This window comes from Varroa jacobsoni, unplaced genomic scaffold, assembly GCF_002532875.2.
Source record: "Varroa jacobsoni isolate VJ856 unplaced genomic scaffold, vjacob_1.0 scaffold_1027, whole genome shotgun sequence".
NCBI lineage: Eukaryota > Metazoa > Arthropoda > Arachnida > Mesostigmata > Varroidae > Varroa > Varroa jacobsoni.
Genome location: NW_019213929.1, coordinates 146,023 through 168,691, shown reverse-complemented (window position 1 = coordinate 168,691; position 22,669 = coordinate 146,023). Strand labels below are relative to the sequence as shown.

General features: G+C 42.0%; 1 protein-coding gene across 17 annotated transcripts in view; it reads left to right on the top strand.

The window, feature by feature from the left end:
• The window catches only part of LOC111265929 (agrin), a 199,158-nt gene that overhangs the window by 49,603 nt on the left and 126,886 nt on the right, over window positions 1-22,669 (top strand). Inside the window, exon 1 of one of the 17 annotated variants that reach the window (XM_022842949.2) lies at window positions 4,028-4,221. The exons of 14 other annotated variants lie outside the window; for them this stretch is intronic. In XM_022842949.2, coding sequence (XP_022698684.1) covers window positions 4,152-4,221 — 70 coding nt within the window. In that variant the 5' untranslated portion in view covers window positions 4,028-4,151. Of the gene's footprint in view, window positions 1-4,027; window positions 4,222-22,669 lie in introns of those variants that run through there. 2 more of the 17 variants (XM_022842960.2, XM_022842962.2) reach the window with 2 other exon arrangements.

The following is a 22,669-nucleotide window of genomic DNA, read 5'->3' as shown; positions in this document are numbered from 1 at the left end:
CTGTTACTTACTCTTTTATCGGCTTCCATTGCAAGTACATTTCGGGTTGTACGCTTCTAGACGTCTTACTGACCGGTTTGCGTTTGAGTCAATGTTTGCGTCGCACTAAGCGACATGAAAGTGAATAAAAAGCGATATATAATGCCTTTCGGAAATTGCAAATGGGGACAATTAGGTTGCGCTTGGTGCCAGCTTAGTATATACGTAATATATATTGGAAAATGTGTTAATGAATGTAAAACTTGGCTTAACGTTTTTCCGAAACCCCAATAATGTCTTATCTTACATAACAATCTAAAAATTACATATTTACTCGTTTTAACACATCTTTTGCATTTAAACGAGGAGAGATATGGATTTTAACGTATCATTGATTTACTGGAAAAGCCATATCTTACGCGATGTAATTTTATAACACTGTTTTTTTATCTCTTTAAATAGCCATAACGTATTTACTGTACGCGCAGATATCTGCTGGTGTTACAAGGAATATATATATTGCTTTTTATGATTCAGATTTTATATAAAAATTAATTATCAATTCTATGAGTGATTAACATAATTCTTCATTGTCAGGATTGGTGGGTTCCTTGAGATGTTCTCAAGACACTTTATGACTGTGTTGCGATCTTGGCATTCATATGCCATTGTCTCAGAGTGGTTCACTGTGCCATTGAGTGCAGCTTTTCTCCATAGAACATAGTTGCTCTGACTTTTTTGCAGGGTATAAATACGTAGTCACCTGTTCTTGAATCCAAGCTTCGTTCACTGGCCTACCATAGACACTTTTCCTATATGGAACTTAGACAGGCGCCTCACGAGGCTGCTGAGTATGTAGAGCTGGAGGTATCTATCACGTCGCTTCGTCAGCACTCATCGCATTACATTGCATTCCACTTCTGCCTTCCCCACTCTCTGCCCCGTATAGGCCAATATGTCCTACAGCGCGTCACCTACTAAAATCGTCGACTACATTGAGAGTGTACGGTGCGCGTCGCGGGAAGAAGGGAGGCTGGGGTGAACGCACGCTTCATACCTGCCTACGTGGTCTTCGTGAGTTCTAGCAACCCGAACCGGGTTGACGCTAGGCTATAAAGTCGGTGGCTTTGATGTCTTACAGTATCGCCGCTGTCATATGGGAATCATGTCCAACAGCTTGTTAGGACAAACCGCGGATCACACTCTCTATATCCGTCCCTACATCTCTATTTCTCACTTCCTTTCCAGTGATAGTCTGCTCTTCAAGTCCGATGGGGTTGGCTTTCGCTTCACTGTCCAATTCTCAACGTAAGAATCCAGCATCTTCGTTCTATTTTGCGCATCTCGATTCTACATAAATATACACATACGTATACGCACGCGAAATATATCGGACCAAGTCCGCGTAAATTGCAGCAGTAATAGAGATGCACCTATAAAGTAGGATCTTAGGAGACATCTCCCTTCCCTCTGAGGTGAATCCGCTTCGCCAGTTTTTTTTTTTAACAATAATAAGAACCTTGAAGATTACGTTAGGAATCGAATCGACGAAACAGAGTTCATTTTACAATGTTGTGGCATGCGTTACCTATTTGTATCGTAAAAACGTCATGTTAAAGCGCAACTGGTCCAGACGTTACTGTAGCCTGGGTCGCCGGCAAAGGCAAATGATTGGTACGTGGTTGCGTTTCATTTGTTTTTGTTAACAACGTTTCAGATTACAGACTTTAATACGAAAATTTTTCCTAATTAAAGCGGTACTTGAGCTTGTGCGTTATTGAGAACAGCCAGCGTTTTCGTTCGCTTAGATCCATGCGCCATCACTGATTGCCTGTGTCACACCTTAGAGGCCCTCAGTAGCCGCCTCATCGTTATTCTAGTATGATCATCTTACCTAGGCACTTACTTCCTACCGAGCTAGCACGTCTACTAGAAATCCGGGTAGAGTCCCTTACACACTTACCATATTCAAGAGCAAGGTGCCAGCCAGCTCTCATCTTCGCTTAGCCCTATCCCCATCTCTCCTCCGCTTTCACGCTTTTACTGAAGCCCTCCGACGATGAATAGCAATAGGATAGACTAAGGCAGTGGATAGACAGGCGTAGCCGTGGCCACATCCGAAAAGACGACGGTGGCGGCGGTAGTAGTAACAGCAGAAGCCAGCACGAAGCCAAAGGCAAAGTTTATGAATTCGAGCGTAGGTCATAAGAAGGGGGTTTGGTGAGAGGGAGCGATGATAATGCTCCTGTTGCTGATACTAATCAGAAGGATGATGATGGTGTGGTTGTTGATCTTCTTGACATGCAGCTGCGTCCGTGATGGAAGACGAAAGACATCTGCTTACGGCAGGGGCATTCTATTCGACGCAGCAGTTTCTTCGTTGCTTCCAGACCACCGAATAGGAAGTGCAAATAGGAAATGCACTCTTCGTCATACACACGTACACGACCAAAATACACACACTGCGCACACAACTGCGAAATCTTCGCCCTACGTTGGTGTCTCATCAGGAAGTCTATAGCAAGAACAAATATAATAGTGCATTTGTTTAGTTTAATCTGTATATATTAAATATGCGTTACTAATCATTAGCAGTTTTACTACGCTTTAGGTTATTTCTTGCAATACAGTTTTGAGTAGTTAAACTTTATTTAATTAAATACAGAACTATGAAAGTAACATTTACTTACGATTTATTAAAAGCGCATATAACAGCTTAGGCTGCTTTCAAGCTGACCTTCTGACCTTTCTCAGCGCTTCAGCATCGAAACTTAGTTTTCTGCCTGATGGAAAACACAACTTTTTGTAAAAGGAGCACACAGGTGTAACTGTTCGATGCTTTCTTTCAACGATGAATATGTACTCCCATGTACCTTGAATCGGCGTAGTTCACAGAAAGGTAATATTAAATAATATATTTCCTTTTTTTATATATTAAATTACTAACATCGCTCCTATCAATGTACAGATCACCAGCATTGACAACTCTGACATCAGAGTTTGCTGCAGTTTTTGTGGGCGCTCAGCGAACAAGTTTCAGTAGCCGTCACAATATTAACAAGTAATTGAGAATATGTCATTCTATCCTTTATTCTTGTCCTTCTTCGTTTAAAACAACAGTCGAAACTCATAGATGGTAATAAACACTGTATTAATTAAGCTCTTTGTTCAATAAGAAACCGACCGGAACCTCATGATATACTATAAGTGGTTTTATGTAAGCAAATATTACATATATATGTAATCTTATATACATGTAGGTCTATGGTTATGGAAGAATAAGGTTAATGCCGAGGCCTATATACGAAAAATTCTGGCCTTCTCTAAACAGCAGATCCAACTTTTCCTTATGATACGGTAAATAGTCAATGATCATTCTTGATCATTCTATAGGTTGATATTGACGATGCGTAAATACGGTCTGGGCGATCTTGATCAACTTCTTCCACCCACTGGCTGACCGACTAATACGCAGTACATATAGCGATAAGTACTTTCTACAATTATTGAAAAAGTTGCCCACAGATCCGCTGTTCTTATCCGAAGCAGATCTAATTCGAGGACGAAGTTGAGCCAAAGGCGAAGATCGAAGTGGGCAGTGTTGCTTTGTGCTCCATTAACGACCAGTAAGCGGATACGTTACCCCCTGGTTACTGCCCCGATTACTACGACTATCACCACCACTAAAGAAGAGTATTAAGGTATACTTTTCGCTAATTTTAAACTGCTAAGCCCGTGCTAGCTGACTCACACAAGTGATTATTCGAGAACCAACAACGTAAATGCTGGTGGCAGTATCATCGCCTCTATTCCATCAGACGATATCTGTTTTGACTCAATAGCGCGTCTACACTTTGCAGACTTCCACATCACGTCATGGAATAAGGCAGTGCTATTGTTGCCGCCGCCAGTTGGCCGTTTCGCCGTCAGCAGCAGCGTGGCGTATCTATCTTTTGCTCTGCTTACGTACCCGCCGGATTTTGACTGTGGTCCCCTTCCATCACCGTTGTCGGTCGACAACTAAGCCGGCAGCGTTCAGCTGCCCGACTCTCTAGTAGACCTAGGAAAGTGAGGCTGTTTGCTGTAGGCAAAGGGTGCTGGTAACGTGGCGGGGGCGGTAATACCACCGCTGTTACGAGTGTTCGTAGGCAGGAGCGCCAAAGGAGAGCGGAATGACGCCGATGAAAAAAAGCTCACAAAATCCGCCGATGCTACAACCAAAGCTTCCACCATCGTGTCTGGGTGAGTAAGCAAACTATGTGCGTCGGTGCTAACAGTCTAGCTGGTGGCCGCATCTAGGTATAGCGTGGTGGTAACCCAATTATGCGTTAATGGTATGGTAACTCGACTCAGCGGAGACGACTCTGCCTTATGTGCTGCAAGCATTGCAATGTGAGATCCCTTGATCCCACTAGCTCGTTCTCTCAACTCTAGCCTGACTCTCAGGGTTGCTTCGCCTGCTTGACGCAACAATGAGTGAGCAGCCTATTGGACAGACAGGCGGCTGCTAGGCCCTCTTTTCACAAACGGTCGGACACGACCCTAATGATCAAGCACAGACTTGAGCTGCAAATGCCACGGCTGTAGCAACACGCGCTGGCTATTATAGAAGGAAGAGAGGTTCAGTTCTGCGTGTATACAGACGACAACCTCTGTTTCCTAAAACCACCACTTTCCTCTTTTCCGCCACTCCTCATTGTGGTACTGAACCACCCCCTGCTCCCTATCGGCCCTTTCGTTCCTTACTGCTACTACCGATGTTGGGTGTTATTGCTGCGTCAACGGTGCAAGTGCTGTAGTAGTTGCCTGGCTATCGCTTTCGTATAACAGCAATGGACCTCGGCTGTCGAACGAAGCCTTCAGTTTCCTGCGCCCTCAATTCAGTTGCTAGAAACACACGAAGAACAACGAGAAACAGTGATCGTCGCCCGCTGTGTCAAACATCAGCACTCCCACTTATTCACTGAGGAAGCGAAGATCCAATAGCAAGCGCAGAAGCCAACACCAAACCAAAAATAGATACTTGGTATTTTAGGAATCTTTTAGGATAAATGTGTGATAGGGAACAATTTTCATAACAATTCCGCATTTGTTGCGCTTTTGGTAAAACTTAGCTGGTCGAATGAAACTCTGCTGCTAACTTGTCAATGCGAATCAACAATACGTTGTTGTCCGATAGGTTTTTTGGTAGGTGTGAAATTTTATTCAACCTCTGATGGGCTTTTTGAGTATAATCCCAACCTACCATTCTCTATTGAATCTAAAATGAAATTGTGTGAGAGTAGATTAGTATGCTCAAACAATCTTGAACATTACAGTTTCATTAACATATGGAAATATAACCAAGAAAGGCTGTAATGAGCTTTTGAAATACGTATTAGCTTTCAAAGCCTACTATGAAAAACCCCAAATTAGCTAAAAATAATTGCCATAAAAATTACAAAAAAAGTGGACTTATGGGTCGTAAAGGTCTGGCACAAAAAATAACGAGAAGCTCATTAAAATATTGATTGAGTTCCGAATTTTTAAACCAGGGTGGCAGATCCGTGTGATCTCGTGAGAGCGAATCGCACATCGAAGACAAAATAAACACATTTAGCTTCCGGGACGTAACATGTCGGTCGACAACATGTCAGAACAAAAGCACCACACAGATCTAAGTAAATATGACACAGATCATTAGAGCAGAGAGGCAGGCCAGCCTCTGTTAAGGGCCTGCTGTCAGGTTGACGGCCCCATTTCTCTTGGTTCATTCAACAGGTGGCTGTTTCGGTCAAGAAGAGATCACCGCTACTGGCACCCATGGTTTAAGGAACTCCTACACTTCTTCGGAGAGACGAATCCCTAAAGTCTTCGCTATTGGGTTCCCAGGGCTGCTTAGGGTTGCTTCAGAGGTCTGCGGTCAGTAAGGAAATGTTTCTTTGTACCGCTTTAACGTATTAGAAGGCTCTCAGATCGTAACTACCAATGACAGCTCACCGGGTAAAGGACTCCAAAACTCTAAGGAATGCTGAATATATTTGATATCCTTCGATGTGTGAGCATTTCATTCACAACCAGTGAGTGTACCTAAGGGAGAATAGTACGTTTCTTCAATGAGAGCAGTCTACGAGTCCTCGGGGAGTCTCGGCGGGAATCTTCCTCTTAATTCCCGCCGGATAACCAGTCACCGTACGAAATGGCCGTTATCCGTGCTGTGCCTATCTGCTCTGTTTCCGTCGTAGACCTAAACAAGACTTTCTTCCTTTCTTCAACGCTGTATCTGTAGTGTTAGGTCTACGAGGCTCCCCAGGGCCCCATATGTCGATGACGTCTCGTCGAAGATGTCCTGCTATTTAGGTTGTGTCCTTTTCTCCCCATCGCGGATCAGCCGATGTTTCCTGGCTGACCACCTGCGACCCAGCTAGATAGTGAGTCAGCAAGCCACTTCAAACAACGCAACATTGGAGCAGAATACGGAAGCTTATAGACGCAGCTTGCGCTATGGCTGAACCGTTTTGTATCCTCCGTCTTTTCCTGAAATCTCCTTCGCCGCCGACCAAAGTCGCTTGGTAATATTTTTCCCATTCTTTCTATGGCCGTGTTCTGTAGGTCGAGTACACTTACATTTTCGACAACTATCTGTGTGTCGTCTTCTTCCATTCTGTCTTTTCTTAAGAGCATCTCTCGGACTGCTTTCAGCTATTCTTACAGTTTTATCATGACGTGTCTCGTCAGCAAGGTAACAACGTGCCGAAATGACGCTGCTGCTGCTGCGCCGCGGAAAGCCTTCGTTGTTTTTTTCCTAGTAGCGCAAGTTCACTATCCACTCTACGATTGTTTCGCGGTGATGAATAAAAAGGATCAATTCGTAGAAATCCATTTGTGAAGACATCATCGTACGAAAGCCCAGTTATATATATATATATATGTTTTAAGGGCAATGTTCGGCTTCATCCAACAATTCGTGCTAATTTAGTTGATTGAAATGTTTCAATGAGTAACTGTTTCGATGTTTCGATGTTTCGCAAAACATAGAAAAAGCATCAGTCAACTTTGTAATCATAATTTCTATGATACTGTGCGCTTTACTGGATGTACTGCCTTGGAAGCGGCCTGAAAATGGCATTAATAAGCAGCAGGAGTAATTACTTGCATGACTCTAGCCGTTTAACTAAAAGAAGCTTTATGACATCATGCTGTCAGAAGCTCTCTCTAGTGGTTATAGTCAATTGTATGATTGAGTTGTTACTTCTTGATAAAGCTAAATGAGTGAAAATATAATTTACCTTAGGAATGTTTTAGTGACTGTTGGTTAGGTTCTTGCTTATCTTAGTTGCAATTCCATAAAGGTAACAATATCGCCATAGCTCAGAAAGATCTCTGAAATAAACACAAGAAATAGATTGGATTTCTATTTTTGTCTGGTTATAGGGATGGTGCTAAGCTTTTCTATGAACAATTTCTTACACTAGAGAAGCTCCGGTCAATTTCGCAGAAATCTTAATTGAAGCCGGAAGCGATATTTAAACATATGCACGATTTGCACGAAAAAATTATCCTACGGACCAATAAACAAGAAGGAAAATTGCAACTGTTTTTCTTTTGAAGTATCGATGAGAATAAACCTTGACGTTTATGCACTAGGAAATTTTTCTAAGCAATATTCAGTTGAAAGACACTTATTGGCAAACTAGTCGTAGAAGTCAACGGGCGTTTTCCGGGGTATATCATTTAAATTTGTCATTTCTGGTCTATTGGGCCTACAAAGAACAGCTTGTATACACGTAGCTCACAAGTTCGTTTGACAGTGTCGTGCTATGCCATTACGCTATCTACAGTGTTCAATCAAATCAATGCGAAAAAAATTCACGCAGCTGTCAGCTATAACGAATACGACGCTTCCTATACTACTCCAAGCTGTCCCGCCGCTAGACGACAGGAACCGGCTTAGCTTAAAATGGGTCAAAAGACATTATCGCGTACTGGGCTCTTCAAATAGGGCTGAAAGGGATCAGAAGTAATTTAAAGTGGACAACCATATATGTATACGATATAAAATACGAAAATTGAAAATGATGTAGCCTCATGATAACCGTGAGACAGAAATAAACAGGTGGAGAGATAAACATGTGGGTGAGTATATTTGACTGCTGTTTAATAAAAATGAAACGGTACCACTTAATCTTTGGTGGCTTTGATCAGTGCACACTACAAACGCTCGTTCGTATTATGCGTGTCACAGAAAGAGGCGCTACAAGATAACGCTAAATCGACGGACGAATAAGCATATTATGGAGTAGTAGTAATAGTAGTAGAAAGAGTCGATTCCGTCAAGTCTCAATCCATCTGTGATTTAATAACAATAATCACGATGAAAGCAATGATATTATTATAGGGAACTTCGCCGTTGAGACGAAACCGATTGATGTGTGCAAACATTACGGCATAACAGAGGCCGCCGGTGCATTGTGGCTCAGCGTTTCCGCGAACCCCTACGGGCGCGCGCCCAACGGTACGAGGCTGTGGGACGAAACGTGGAGCGGCGGAGCTGGGATTGTGAGATGACTGGCGGCTGAGGCCGACAAACGAGTTTGTATGAATGTCTGTGCACAGATTATCGGTACGCTCGAACTGAACGCAGGCCCATGATTTAATCAGCATGCTCTGAGGCTGAGCGCAGACTATGCACGTTGGTTTAGCAGGAGTCCATCAACGGACTTTGTACGGTGCAGGCTCACTTCATTCTCCAAATCTTCGCAAGCCTGAGCAGAACGGATTCTATGCAAGTATCTTCGTAGAGACTGCAGAAAGATTTGAAAATACTAGCTATAGATTAATTATTACTGCATCAAACAACGATGAAATAGTTTTACGTAGTACCTCTTATTAGAAAATTGTCAGCTATTTAGAAACGTATGTGATAGTAAGCTGGTTGAGCAACAATTACAGAATAATTAACTAAAACTGTTCGTACATTGAGCCGAAAATTGAAATTCTTCGCTGGTTCAAGGGTAAGACACGCAAAGCTTCTGTCTATACAATGGGTGTCTCTAACGCATATTGGAAAAAAACGCCATAAAGATATACATGTAGATATTCATTTCTAAAATCAATGAATTACAATCGATACTTGTCAAGTGAGCCCTAAAACAAGTTCACACCTTTGTTGATGTTACAATTAGATACATATTTACGGTAATTAAACTTAGAATAATGATGCTCGTCTAGTAGGAAATTCGTTTTGGATGTTCAGTCCATGTCTTACTTCCTGATCTCTGGGTGTTACACCTCTAAACGTGTACTCCCACTCGCTATATCTAAATCGGTCCCGGCTATTCACTGTCGTTTGAGATGAAGCGTCATTCATCAGGATTGGGATGAACTAAGAAGAGCTATGGTGCTAACTGAACAAGTCTTGTGCTGCCGATAAGAGCACCCACCCTAACCATTCGGGCCACTCATAGTGGCTCAATGAACTGTGTACAGACTAGAATAGGCTGTACTTAATGGTAATATTATATGTCATTGCTAGATGAATAATAGAGATAGCATATGCATTCATACACACATTAGGACCCTATATAGAGGTGCTTTAATAAGATTCCATCCATAAAATATAACTTCGAATTCAATTACGATACGATAATACGTTCTGTCTACTGATAAGTACACTTAATTACTACGAGCGCAATAAACTTCTGAAAATGTATTATGCCCAAGTGGTCGTTATAGTTCAGAAGTAATAGATGGATTACGGCTGGTATTATGGGCACTGCTACAAAGATGTTTGGGTAATCGAGCTGCCCAACCCTAAAACATAACATTTCAATCAGTCGAAAGAAAAGCTTTTCCTATAAACAGGATCTGCGCATGTTTTGTTGCTTCATAATGGAAGTGCAACTTTGATCAGCAAAGTAATTTTGCAGAAAGGATATTTAAAACAATTATCTCGCGTCCTGTGTGTTATTCTTGCCTAAATCATTTCAATTAGATTTTCTTTTTTTTTTTTTTGTTTTTCTCTTCATTGTAATATCTAATGCTATTTTATATTAACATCACCAAGTGTTCAACTACATATGTACAGTGATATGTATATTTAATTAGCCTTGCTTTATTACACGAATAGATGGACAAATATACTCATTTTTTCCGAGTCCTCTGTGCACCTGCTGCTCATACATTTCTGCCTCTGTGGCTACAATTTCTCATTTTAGCATTGTGTCTGATATGCCAGACCAAACCAAAACCAGCAGTTTTTGGGCCGCAGTAATACCCTATGTCCCTAGCACATGTTTCTCGGCAAAACTGATCTTCCCCAATTAGCATCCAGTTTTTCTTTTTCGCTGTCCTCTTGTGCGTATAGTTTTGGCTATGCCGAAAGCCTTTTACCAGCAAAGCTGCAGTATCGGTATCAATTAAGCTGCTCATCGTATCCATCTGGGAAGCTTAACCTTCACAGTGAGTTCCATGGCATTCTATTGTGGGCCAACGTGAAAGGAAGAGGGATACACATACCGGTATGTGGCCGCGCTGTCAGAGTCCCCTTGAGCACTCGTTGAGACGCTAGCATTAGGAGAGCGAAGCGGACAGCTCCAGTTAACACTGCGCGAACTTACGAGATATATACATACAGCTCTCACCCTGTAAGCAAAGTAAGTACTATCGAGCCACCTCAGAAGATATATGGTTGGTCGCTTGCTTGGCGCTGACGGCGCGCAGACTCGTCGACCCCCTCCGCCTCTCTTCGTTAGCCCCCCTAAAGCTTCGTCTAGATCCTACCTTGCCTGTCCCATTTCTTTTTGCTTTCCATCGCCATTCCATCGTGCTTACCACGCTGCTGAACGGCGTCGCGGGAGGATGTGCCACAGTCGGAAAGTAGCGAACCGATGGCAGGATGCCGTTAGCTCTCCTCTCGGTGTAGGTTGCTACAAAGCTTCCATGACTAGAGCACGACTGGTACCTAGCCAACGCCCGCTCACCGGTAGGCTTCACCCAGTGCTCTTCTTCAGTGACACATTGCCCTGCATGCCCATGTCGAGGTTAACTGCGTCGACCCAACGAATAACTGAGCTATATGTTACTTGTATCTCCACTCCGTTGATCCGGGAAAGCTTGCCAATCAGGTCTCGCTCTACGCATGGGTATTATATCAAAATATTAGAAGTAAATGTGAGTACACAGTCACCTCAATTGATATTCTAGCGTAAGAGAAGTGAACATTAAAGTTGTCAGAAAGTACTTGAGTCATGGTGAGCGTGTTTCTAGTCTAATCATAGCAAGAACGCCTAAAATAAAGTTTAGTTTCTCAATAGGTTACCGCCTAGATCAACCTTCATGTTTATCTAAAATGTCTGACGCTGTCATTATTATTTTACGTTAACGACTCTCATATGAACAGATTTAGAATCTGCAGAATCTAGACAAGCTGCCATAAAGCCTCAGTTAACATAAGTAAAACATTAATTCGTATTTTAATGATAGTGCCTTTCAACAACTATTTGAAAATTTTCGCTTTTAGTAATGTTCCTGTTTCAACGAGTTTTATTTTTAACAAGGTTTAATTTAGATGATTATGATGATCGTAGCTTAACTAGCTAATACCTTTCTGGGTTCGATGGTCTGTTTTCCATAGTTAGCGAGGTAGAATCGCGTATGTCTCACCATAAGTATCATTTGATGACAGCGGATTGAGCAGCTATTAGAACTTAAACTGAACGGAGACGCGCAAAGCAAAGTGGAAAAAGCGTCCTTACGCCACTAGCGTAAGGCAAAGTGGATTTATTTGTAATGCTCGATAACGACAAGCTGTCGTTTTTGCCGTACGACAACTTCGAAATTGTCGCAACTAGATTACGTAGTTTGGGCAAAAACTCACCAACATAGTTCTTTCTTCCTCTTCGAATCCCTTATCCTGCTTGAACAGCAGATGCTTAGCGACCAGAAGAGACGAAGTGCAAAAAGTGCGTCGCCCTTCGCCCTCAAGCGTACTTGTCAGGTCGTCATGCTTCGCTTTAAGACGGCCGAGCTTCAAGCTGCTGCTTAGGCTCGAGAACTACCAACGGTAGCACATCGACAACGAAATGCGCCCTTTTTTGACTTAGCAAACGAAGCCTTAAAGAATGGACGTGAGAAGGACACCGCTACGTTAATGGCCTAACAATCCGATAGCAGTATAAAAAAAAGGTCTACCAGCACGGTCGGCTATCCTTTAGCCAAACCCCCTAACAGAAGTCGCGTGAAAGGCTTTCATTAAATCTCTAACATATTCTTCGGTTACATAACCAAATCATCCAACAGCTACAAGATTCATTGGAGCTTAAGTATAATGAAGGATAAAGATTATTGTTAAAATCGACACGCTAATCAAAGTTTTACTCAGAGCTTTTAGGCTGTAAGTTCGTAGAATAGCGTAGATTAGATATATGACAGCCTAAAAAGATATTTCCAAAAATTGAGAGCAATTACATGAGCTTACTGCAAATGGACGCTTCGTTGTATTACTTATTAAGTCAAAATGCACATAACGCAAAAAAATAGGACAAAAATATATTGTGTTTGTAAACAGAAGCGTCCCATTCGACCAGATCCGAGAATGATCTTCGTAAAGTGCATGTCACAATTCTCGTCACGAGAGGTATACGTTTTTTTTTGGTGATAACCATAGGAAAAAGCTATTCAGAACGCTGCTCAAATCCTCTCGTCTTCCATGTTTCTCGCATCCGCCAAAGAGACGCCAGTCTCTTAGACTTTCTTCCCTGGATTCATCTTGATCGGTGTGGTAGCCTGGAGGGGGCAACTACCGCTAGCTCTGTTGTCCTGATTACTTATAGAGCTCATACGTCGCACTTCTCCATGCATTTTCCTCGTTTCATCCGATCTTTACATTTTCTTTTTCTGCGTCTTCTTTTCTTCGCCTGCATAAATAATCATAGTATTCATGCTTTAGATGCGTAACTGCTATCCGTCGACTGTTACAGCGAATATATGTATATGAACGTAGTGCAGTGCATACGGAGCCCTAAAGTGGTAGCCTATCCATTGCTAGACTAAAAGAAGCAAGCAGCTATCCGCGTTTTTGGTGATTAACCGGATCCTCAAACCTCTTGGGCTAGTTGGGAGCCAGGTTGCCAAAAGCCTGCTGGGGAGAAGCCGAGAAAAGGGAACTGTTCGAGAAAGTAAACTGCATATAGAGATCTCTGATAGATCGTTGTACAGTTCCTAATACGCGTCGTCCTCCTCCTAATCAGTCCTTTTCCATTTCGAGTTGACGAGGTTCATCAACTATACTGAAACCAGCTAACGTAAAGATGATTGATATAGGCCGATTGATAGATCCATGAAAAACCATCGATAGGATGGCTATAGTGCGGGCTAACAGAATGAAGAATAGATGATGGTATATTTATATGTGTAGCGTAACACCTGCTTACGATGACTGGGTTTAGTGGCAGAACCCCACTATGGGTTCATAAGGACATCGATAAATGGAATGGTCTGTTCTACCTGCCTCTTTTTTGCTATTCCACTCATTTATGGAATACTTCATCGCGTGTTGTGCGAATTTTTCGTAAAAATGGGGAACTTTTTCCAAGATGCTGAAAAAACTAAACGAGGTAAAAAAAACATTATCATTCCGGTGTTGTGTATTTAAATTTTTATTAGAAAATGTAATAGTTTCCTGTAATGTAACTGTACTTCTAGAAAACTCTTCAGTTCAGTAAAAGCTCAACCCATTTAACTAAAATGGAAAAAATTAATGACCGGATGTTCTTTCGGTTCAAGCATCGTCCAAAATATGTATGTAATATTTATGGAACAGTAAAATCTGTTAAAGCTATGGTACTGATGCCTAATTGGCTTCGTTGGTACGATGAAAACATTGCAAAATATGTGCGTGTTATTACGTATTTCTTTTCATCCCATAAGTGAAAAGAACTTCTGTTAGCTGAGAACTCGAAAAGAGTTTATAACTATAGTCCTTATCTAACAGTCACTAACGATCTACGATGCTAAAATGCCGAAGGGCTAACATGCCTTCTAATATAATGGGGGTGGCTGGTAAAGGCCTCTCGTATCAACTTGCAAAAAAACACAGTTTTTTTCATAATGTAACTTTTTAATCATAACCAGAATGTAACTTAAATGGCGTAAATTAGATACGCTTTAAGAAAAGTAAGCGTTTACTTGTTCGTTCTCAATGTTACATATCTTCTAAGTGTAACCAGGTCAATACAGGGCAGTCTAAAAAGCTCGAATTTGAACCATTACGTTCTCGATTTTTTTGTTTCCTTAAAGTATCTGCGTTGCAAGTCCTCTCCTGAGAAATTCGTTTTCTCTAAAGCTTCAGTAGCGGTTGGGAAGACACAAAAGTATTACAGAGAAAGACCATGAGCCATAAAAATGTTGTGGTGTCGCTTCGGGGAATTCGAATACCCCCACAATTCTGAATCGAAGGGTTCTACGAATGAGGCTGTGACCAGCGTCACCTCGCAGCAGCTACAGCAACGGTGCCCTATATAATCCTTTGTGTAGAATTAATGCAGCGCAGAAGGAATGGACGACAAACCCACTCGCTGGTCGTTACAAGCGAACCACTATTGTTTTTGATATTCACGAAACTACAATGCATACAAATTGTTCTACTGATACTTTGACGCTTGAAGTAGCCGCCCCGACTCATTTGGGAATCAGCAACTCAGACTGTACGGTAATTCTTAGGAGCTGGGCTTTTTATACTAATTTATATTTATACAACAATTTATCGTATATTATAAAACAGAGAAAAGGCACTGGGTCGTAAAACCTGTTACTGCAAAAACACACGGCGGTTAGTGTAAGGTTTGCATTGAAAATACTAGTAAAAAGAATCTTAGTCTTTTGGTGCAAAAAAATATTTTCAGTTTAGTTCCACGATTAGGTTTGACCTGAGCCAGGCCAACGGAAAAAGCGCGTACAGTTCGCCTTTGGAATTATCTAAATAGATTCAATGAAGTACTTTGAATACTATACTTAAATATTCAACGATGAATATGAGTATCAATTCTCTGTGTAACAAATGGTAGCAAGAATGAGCTGGATTTGATAATGTGAATCGCACAGTAAGTAAAAACGGTTCATATAAAATGTAGTATAGATAATTGCTTCTTAGTGATTCAAATATATATTAGTAGTCCGTCTGTACAGCAGACTGTTAAGCAACGATCGACAACAGTGGTGGCCATTGCTGATGGAGCATTTGTTGTTGTGTTGAGTGTGAGGAAAGAGGGAAGCGCAAACGAAGATCACGCTAGGTCCCAGCTCTATGACGGACGTTTTTAGGCACTTGGCCGAACACTGCGTGAGACGCAAGTGGGACTTAGAGTCCTGCCCATGATTGTTACCACAATACTCTTTGCAATCATCAGCAGGGACTGAGGTTGAACGACTATGAAGTAAAAATACTACTGGCAAAGCGCAACGCCGTAGTTGAGCCATCTACAAGCCTTAGCGCAATTTTAGGAGCGATAGATGGCTCAAAAGTATAATAATAGACAACTACATATATAATAATGAAAAATTGCTTAGTAAACATTGTCAGCTGTGCTGGACAGTTGCCATCACCTGGGGTGAGCATACCGCAAATGGGAAACTACTAATATCGTAATAATAATGGTCTGAGACATGATGGTACAGGAGAATATCACAGAATCACATTCGCTGGTCGTTCAGGGTGGGAGATCGCTTACAACGATGGCGTGGGGCTTCCCGCTACACTGGGCTCAACCTAGTGCGGGTGACGGGCGTTAGATCGTGCTGCATAAGAGGTAGCATCAATAGCATGCTGCAGAAGCTGCAATGGAAACAAAAAGTGTCTAATTACGTAATTAATTAGGCGTGTCTCACACTACGTATCTTTTGCCTACAGTAGACTGGTAGGGGTGGCGAAAGCAAAGTCATCCCTTGGAGGTCGCCTATAAGCAAGCTCGCATGATGGTGCGCCAGTGGCTATACTGCCGTTCCTGTTCCGTCCAACTACTATCCTTACTATAGTATTATACATAAAACTAGCCGAACATCGTCTCTGATTATAATCTGTGTCATTGTGTGAATGTCTGCGTACGAGTTTATTACAAACATAAGAATACGCGCACGAATCGGCATGAACAGATAGCAACTGAATCTCAGAGTACTGAATGAGTCAGTGGCTCCGGCTCCGACAGTATTGGATCTCGGAGTACGAGCGTTTAGTTTAGTTTTCCTCTCAGCAACCATAGGCTTAAACCGTCGCCTCAATAGACTTGTTAACTATAAGTACCTACTAACCTACTTCTCGTCCACGCCTGATTTACCTAATACCATCTTAAGGTTTTTTAATGTTTTATTTGCATTGTGTACCGAACGGGGCGTTGACATTTGGGTCAATGTCTGTCGTCGTTGCAAAATGGAGTAATTCACGTGTTAGAGCCGTCTAGGTCATTGGAACTGCTAAAGCTCGCAAGAATATCTTTCCACTCGATCGTTGACAAGGATTATTCTAGACGTGTTCTTGTTTCTAGAAGAGGAATAGATGACAACACGCGAATTTCAACGTGTTTAACCTGGCAGTCTTGGTAAGATCTTTACCATTTTTTTTGCACGTTTCGACGCCGTGTTCACTAAAGCGGACAGTGCGTGCTACTTTCTAACCGTTTCGTTGATCTAAAAGCTTTCATTTATGTATGTACACATCTATAAGGGATCGCCGCTCGTAGGCAGCGTTAGCACAGGCAACGCAGGACGTATCGGTTTAGTGGCGGTAACAGTGATTTGTCAGGTGGTCTCAGACGAACGATGCAATTCGGCATTATCACTGGAAAGCGTCTCTTTCTCAGGCCACGGTAGCCATTTCCTCTGTACTGCCAAGTTGCCCCTCTTGCGACGAGAATGGTGGTCCGTGGCCGTGAAGCATTTAGCTTTCATTAGGCCATCATTGAATCTTCCGCTCCTACACAACCACTGCCCTCGCCCCCATCATCATCACCACCATCAGCATTCGGCATTAGCGTGGTGATACTCGTTGCAGTAATAATAGTAATAGTAGGCGGAGGTCAAGCTTTCTTTGACCGGTTAGAAGGCACTGGACCAAATTTAGACGAGCGCGAGGACGAGATTGCACCGGGAATGCAACGCGAGACTCATTTTCGTATAGGTGGGGGGACGTCTCGCTGGTTAGGCTACTGAGGCTACAGCGGTAAAGGGGAAGTCGGTCATTTCTCGAAGTGGGCTTTTTCTCTCCCGCAGGACGGCATCATTCTGTGGGGGAGAAAAGCTGCAGGAGTTCGCACATTTCCTATGTCACTAAATTCGAGGACCTATTTGCTTAGCAGCGGAGTTGCGTTAACCAGTGAGGATGCGATCAAAATAATATTTCGTTGAGATTTTTAAACATGAGGGTCAGTCTCGTTGCTATAATTATTATTTATTAGCTGCAGTTAACATAGGAAACGGAAGATGATTTCATCGACCGGAAGTGCGAAGAACGATCACCTTACCTCATCACAAATTAGCCAACGAACAGAAATATTTTATTTGTATCGAAAACTTAGTTTCATCATCTGTTATTGAAAACTTCAAAAAAAATTATGTTCATCTAATTTTTGTGAGCCGGGGCTTACATACATAACGCGAATGACGTGCGCTCTTCACTGATTTGAAAAACTGATTGAAAAATTATCCATCCAGACACTTAATTTTATTTATCTGCAAGTGACACTGAGCGTAGTAAGTTAAAAAAGCGAGCTAGACAATTCTATACGATTGTATTGCAGAAAATAGCATGGATAACTGGTCAATGTATTTATCTATTGTTTGTACTTGTATTCACTAATCAAGAAGTAGTACTCTTCGAATTATATGAGTAATTCGAACTAGTTCATTGCACATTATAATAGAAAATAACACGCGATTCACGTTCAAACGTAAGGCGGTTAAGCCGTACCTACGGATCGCGTTTATTTCGAACAGTTGTCGATTTTCGCTTCGTGTTTGTGGTTGGAGGCAGCATACATAGCTTTTATTAGAAAGATCTATTTCAAATGACTTACGAACCTACGACAAAGGTTCAAAGTTACTTCAAACCAACAACCCCCCAGTACACGCATACGCCATGTATTACTATCACTATCAATTTGAATGAAAGTTCTACGAGAGGAAGTTTTATCGATTAAAATTCTTGTATAAGGAACGTTGTAGTACAAAAGATTTCTGTATAATTTCATCAGTAACTTAAACTAGGATTTTAGCGCACGTACAAACCTGCCTTATTAGCCGCGCGCTACGATAGTCCCATAGCACATTGTTTCTTGTGTGTCTTACTACTTGCACGCTTCAACTTTGAAATCCTTAACCGTGGCAATACTTTTGAAACGGCAGGAGCCTTGTTTTCTTAGAAAGTGGAAAGTTCATTAGTAGAAAGTGGTCGCGTCGCTGTCTCTCTTTGCCTACTGTTAAGACCTTAAGAGATCTGATGATAGACGAGACAACGCAACTTTAAATTTGACAAAGCTGACGCTCATATCAACTTTCGCATATCTGCTAATATCTGGAGCTGGGACTAGCCTTTTTAGTTATCTTTTTAGAGAGACATTTCATTATTGGCGGAACGGGGATAAAGTTCTCCCACTAAAGGAGAGAAGAAAGAAAACTTCGAGTCCAATTTCGTTATCGTTGAACATTGCATGGTTCAATGAAGCTGTTCTGCCTGATCAGCTGTTCAGCTCAACGTGTGGCCCCGAACTCGCAAGGGGCCCCCAGGGAACTGAAAGCGTGCCCCGGCTTTGGCCCCGATCATCAGAGAAGTTTTCGGACCGACTGGGCCGGGAAACGTACGTATCCGTCGGCGGTAGAGTATGCCCGTGAGCTTAAATGTCCGTGAGTATCTAAATAATTCACACCACTACGAAGTTAGCTCTTTAGGGGAGGGTAGAAAAGGTCATAAAGATCTGTTGAGCCCGCGGAGCAGTTTCTTGGGATGCCACTCCGCAACCGCTTAAGCGCTCTGTGGTCCCCTGTGCGGAAAGCTGCCGCTGCTTACCCGACATCTTTGAACATTATAAAAGATTCCAGCCCAGATTAACAGTTCTAATAGTCAGTAAAGTACGGATGTTTATTTTCGATAGGCGTACTACATATATATATATATATATCTCCTAAACTTTAAACATTTATCTAATGCGCTTTAGTATTAGATAAATACGAATATTAAGAGCTGTGATTATTTTAAATGCCGGCAAATGTAGGATGTCTTTTGATGTTATCGCTTATTTAATTTGTTTGGACACATTTCCAATCCTGTGACATAACTAAGATATCTCTTTGAGTCAATTTTATTATGCCAATTGTGTTCGGACTAGAGGTAATAAAATGTATGTACTCTTTCACTCAAGTCAAGAAATGACCTTCTATAGTATACGAGGACATGGGACTAGATCAGCCAGAATTCGCCTAACGCTATCATTGAGAACAACCGGTATCATCGAAGGGAAAAATTATACCCATATATTATGAAAGTATTAATTTATTATTGTGCTTTAAATGGTCTCAATACAATTAGTTTCTTTTTTGGAGATATTTGTTAGAGACACCTATGTAGTTAGCCTACATAACCTCACCAAGTGGTATTTTATCAGAGGCGAGACTGTAGTGGCTACTGATGATTTCGTGCGAAAAGGTCTCTCATTCAACAAAGCTAAAGGGAAAACACTTTTCCTCTAGAAAACCGCTGCAATTACAACTGGAGAAGACGATGGTTTATAATAATTTACTGCTAAGTTGGGTATGTTTTGGGGCCAGACTTTAAATAGCCCAAGTAGTTCGGATCCACCTCCGAGAAGTAAAAGAGAATAGTAACAATATGTGTGTGCGCTGTTCCCCAATATTACCTTAACTCCACCGTGTCACTACAGTAGTTATGCATGGTTCCAGTATAAATCTGTCTATGGCAAATTCTATTTTATGATATTTATTAAAGTATGGCGGGCAATATTGTTTTGTTTGAATAATTAGTTGTATCAATAAAATCATCAAAGTTTCTTTTAACAGCAATTATAATACGTGTAACACGTTGTCGGGACAACGGATGCGATGTCTAAGTTTAACTTGACGTGTGTACGTATATGTGCATGCCTACCAAACTGACTTTTACACTCTAGGGTCACGCATTTGGTGCCATATATGCTCGAAACGTAATGGTCCACAGAGCTTTTAGAACAATCATGTGATATAACATAATGTGATGACAGGTAACTCAAGTTCAATTAGCCTTTAAGGACATAGGCATGACACTGATGAAACTAGGGTAGAAAAACGGGTTAGTGAAAAAACACTGACCTGTTCCATACATTTAAAAACTTTGTTGTAAAAATCTAGTGCTGCGAAGTGCACTAGATTTACGTGCATGTTTAAATTTTTCGGTATTTCTAAGTCTCAAATTTAAAATCAAAGTTTCTTTACTATAAAATAACGGAATGGCTTGCATAGCCTTTCCCTCTTGCATCCACAACATGGCTACTCTTTGTATGCACTAAGTGCTTAACCCACGTCCGACAAAAAAGCCCATTTAAGCGCAGATTATTTTCAGAGACTTTCGTTTCACCGTAGTTCACCTTTTGATTCAGAAAAAAGTTTATTTTTTCAATGTTTAAATAAATATTCTAATCTATTGCTATAAAAGAGCATTGCTTTTAGCATTTGTTCCTTTTAACGTTCAAATAATTTAGTAGTTTGAGTTATATTGGTATTAAGCTAAGATTCAGTGTTAATTGAGTTGCATGGTCTTCAATGATCAATTTGATGATGCGTTTAATACATCGTTACGATCGTTGCATGCTCTAACTATCCATCGTTGTATATGATTTAACGCTTCCTGGTTTATCTTTTGCGGAAAGTTACCCAAAATAGTTGATTTCGATCTCTTTTTTTATTTGTATATCTGAAAACTCAAAGAGAGAGATTCTTCCAGAGCTCAAGTTGCTGACACAATGACGGCAATGTCGTTTCGGGCAAGCCAACATCTAAACGGCTTCTTGATAGCGGACTGCCCTCAACGTGACCATAGCAACAGAAACAGAAGTGATGGGTCTGACTAATACTGCAAAGACGACAGAGAGCTCATGAAGTTGATCGGGCGCTCCTGACGTCTACAGTGCTTTCTCTTTCTATCTCTGGTTGCTGGGATCCGCGACTTTGAGTATAGAAGAGCGCTGCGCGAAAACCAGCCACGGGGTGAGGAGAACGGGTGATCGGGATGTGGGTTAGAGAGTCGAGTCGATGACGACGGCCAAGACGTATGTGGTTGCTCTACTAAAAGGTCTTCACTTCCTCTTATCCCGCTCTCGTAAGCAGTTGCCAACAAGAGGCAGCGATGGCGGACCGTGGGCCACAGAACGCTTTTGGTCAGCCGGCTGCCTGGCTGCTCGTTTGCGCGCCCGGCCGCCTACAGTGAGCGGTTCACTCCCAAGGGACGGACTCGCTCCTAAATGACAGCAGACAGCCTCGGCCAAAAGCTTACTGCGGCTGCTGCCTGGCGGCCGCAGGCACCAGGCAGCAGGAAAGAAAGAAGGAAATCCAACGAGAAGCCAGATAGCAGCGGATCACCAGCAACGAGGGAATGGAACAGACATGCAGACAGGCACACACACATACACCCACAAGCAGTAGTCGCACAAGAGCATCCTCCATATCCATCCCAAACTGCTAGGCTGGCCTCGCAAACCCACAACAACGGTCCCACTGTATTTCCCTTACTATATACGTCTGACGGACCTACTAGAGTGACGACGAAAAAGAGCGAACACACAGGCGTACGGCGAGACGAAAAACTAGGATCGAGAGAGAAAACAAGGCAAAATGAAAAACACAAGGCTGAGAGAGATCGGTGGCCGCAGAAAAACGGAAAAGTCTGGGGCTATACACCGTAGCCGCGCCAATACGGACGATGTCGTGAAGTACAGAAGAAACGGGGGTAGACGATAGAAGAAGGGATCGCCTGTGGGAATGAAAAGGGAGGCCTATTTGCCGCCGCGACGGTCAAGGCCCGGAACGCATCTGTCTTCATTCCAACAAAAGGGGAAACAACGATCAGGGCGGGTTTGTTAGTCGTCGGTGAGACTTCGGGGGTTCCTTTCTTCTTCTGCTTTCTCTCTTATGCTGCCGCTCCTTCCCATTATAGAGAAAGATGGTGGAACGATAGTTCAGCCTTAGCTATGGAAAAAACATTCTGTTTCGAAGTGGCGAACAAAGACGAGAAGGGCACACGAGAAAGCAAGACGCCATAGGAGAAGCAAGTGCAGACATGATCGAACCAGGAGAACATATGCAATATAGCTACAAAGATTTGTAGAAAGTTCAGTAATATCAGTGTAACTCCGGGTACACGCCTTAATAGAGTATTTGCTTATGTGTATCTTTCCAATATTGAAACGTTAGAGTTTTGCTTGTTTGATTAGGTCTGCACACTTTGGTGTAGAATACAAGTAGAATACTTTAAACACGGTCGTGCAAAAAAAATTCAGTTACACATATCCGTGTATATTTGAATCACTTCGGCGTACAGTAGCTGCCTTTCCTATCTCGTATCCCGAGTAGTTGTGTCTCATGATATTGGCTGCTCCGCCTGTCATTATCTACGTATTTCTCCTACTTACCAGTAGTTTTGCCATATATACAATTGTCCAATATACAGGTCGAATCT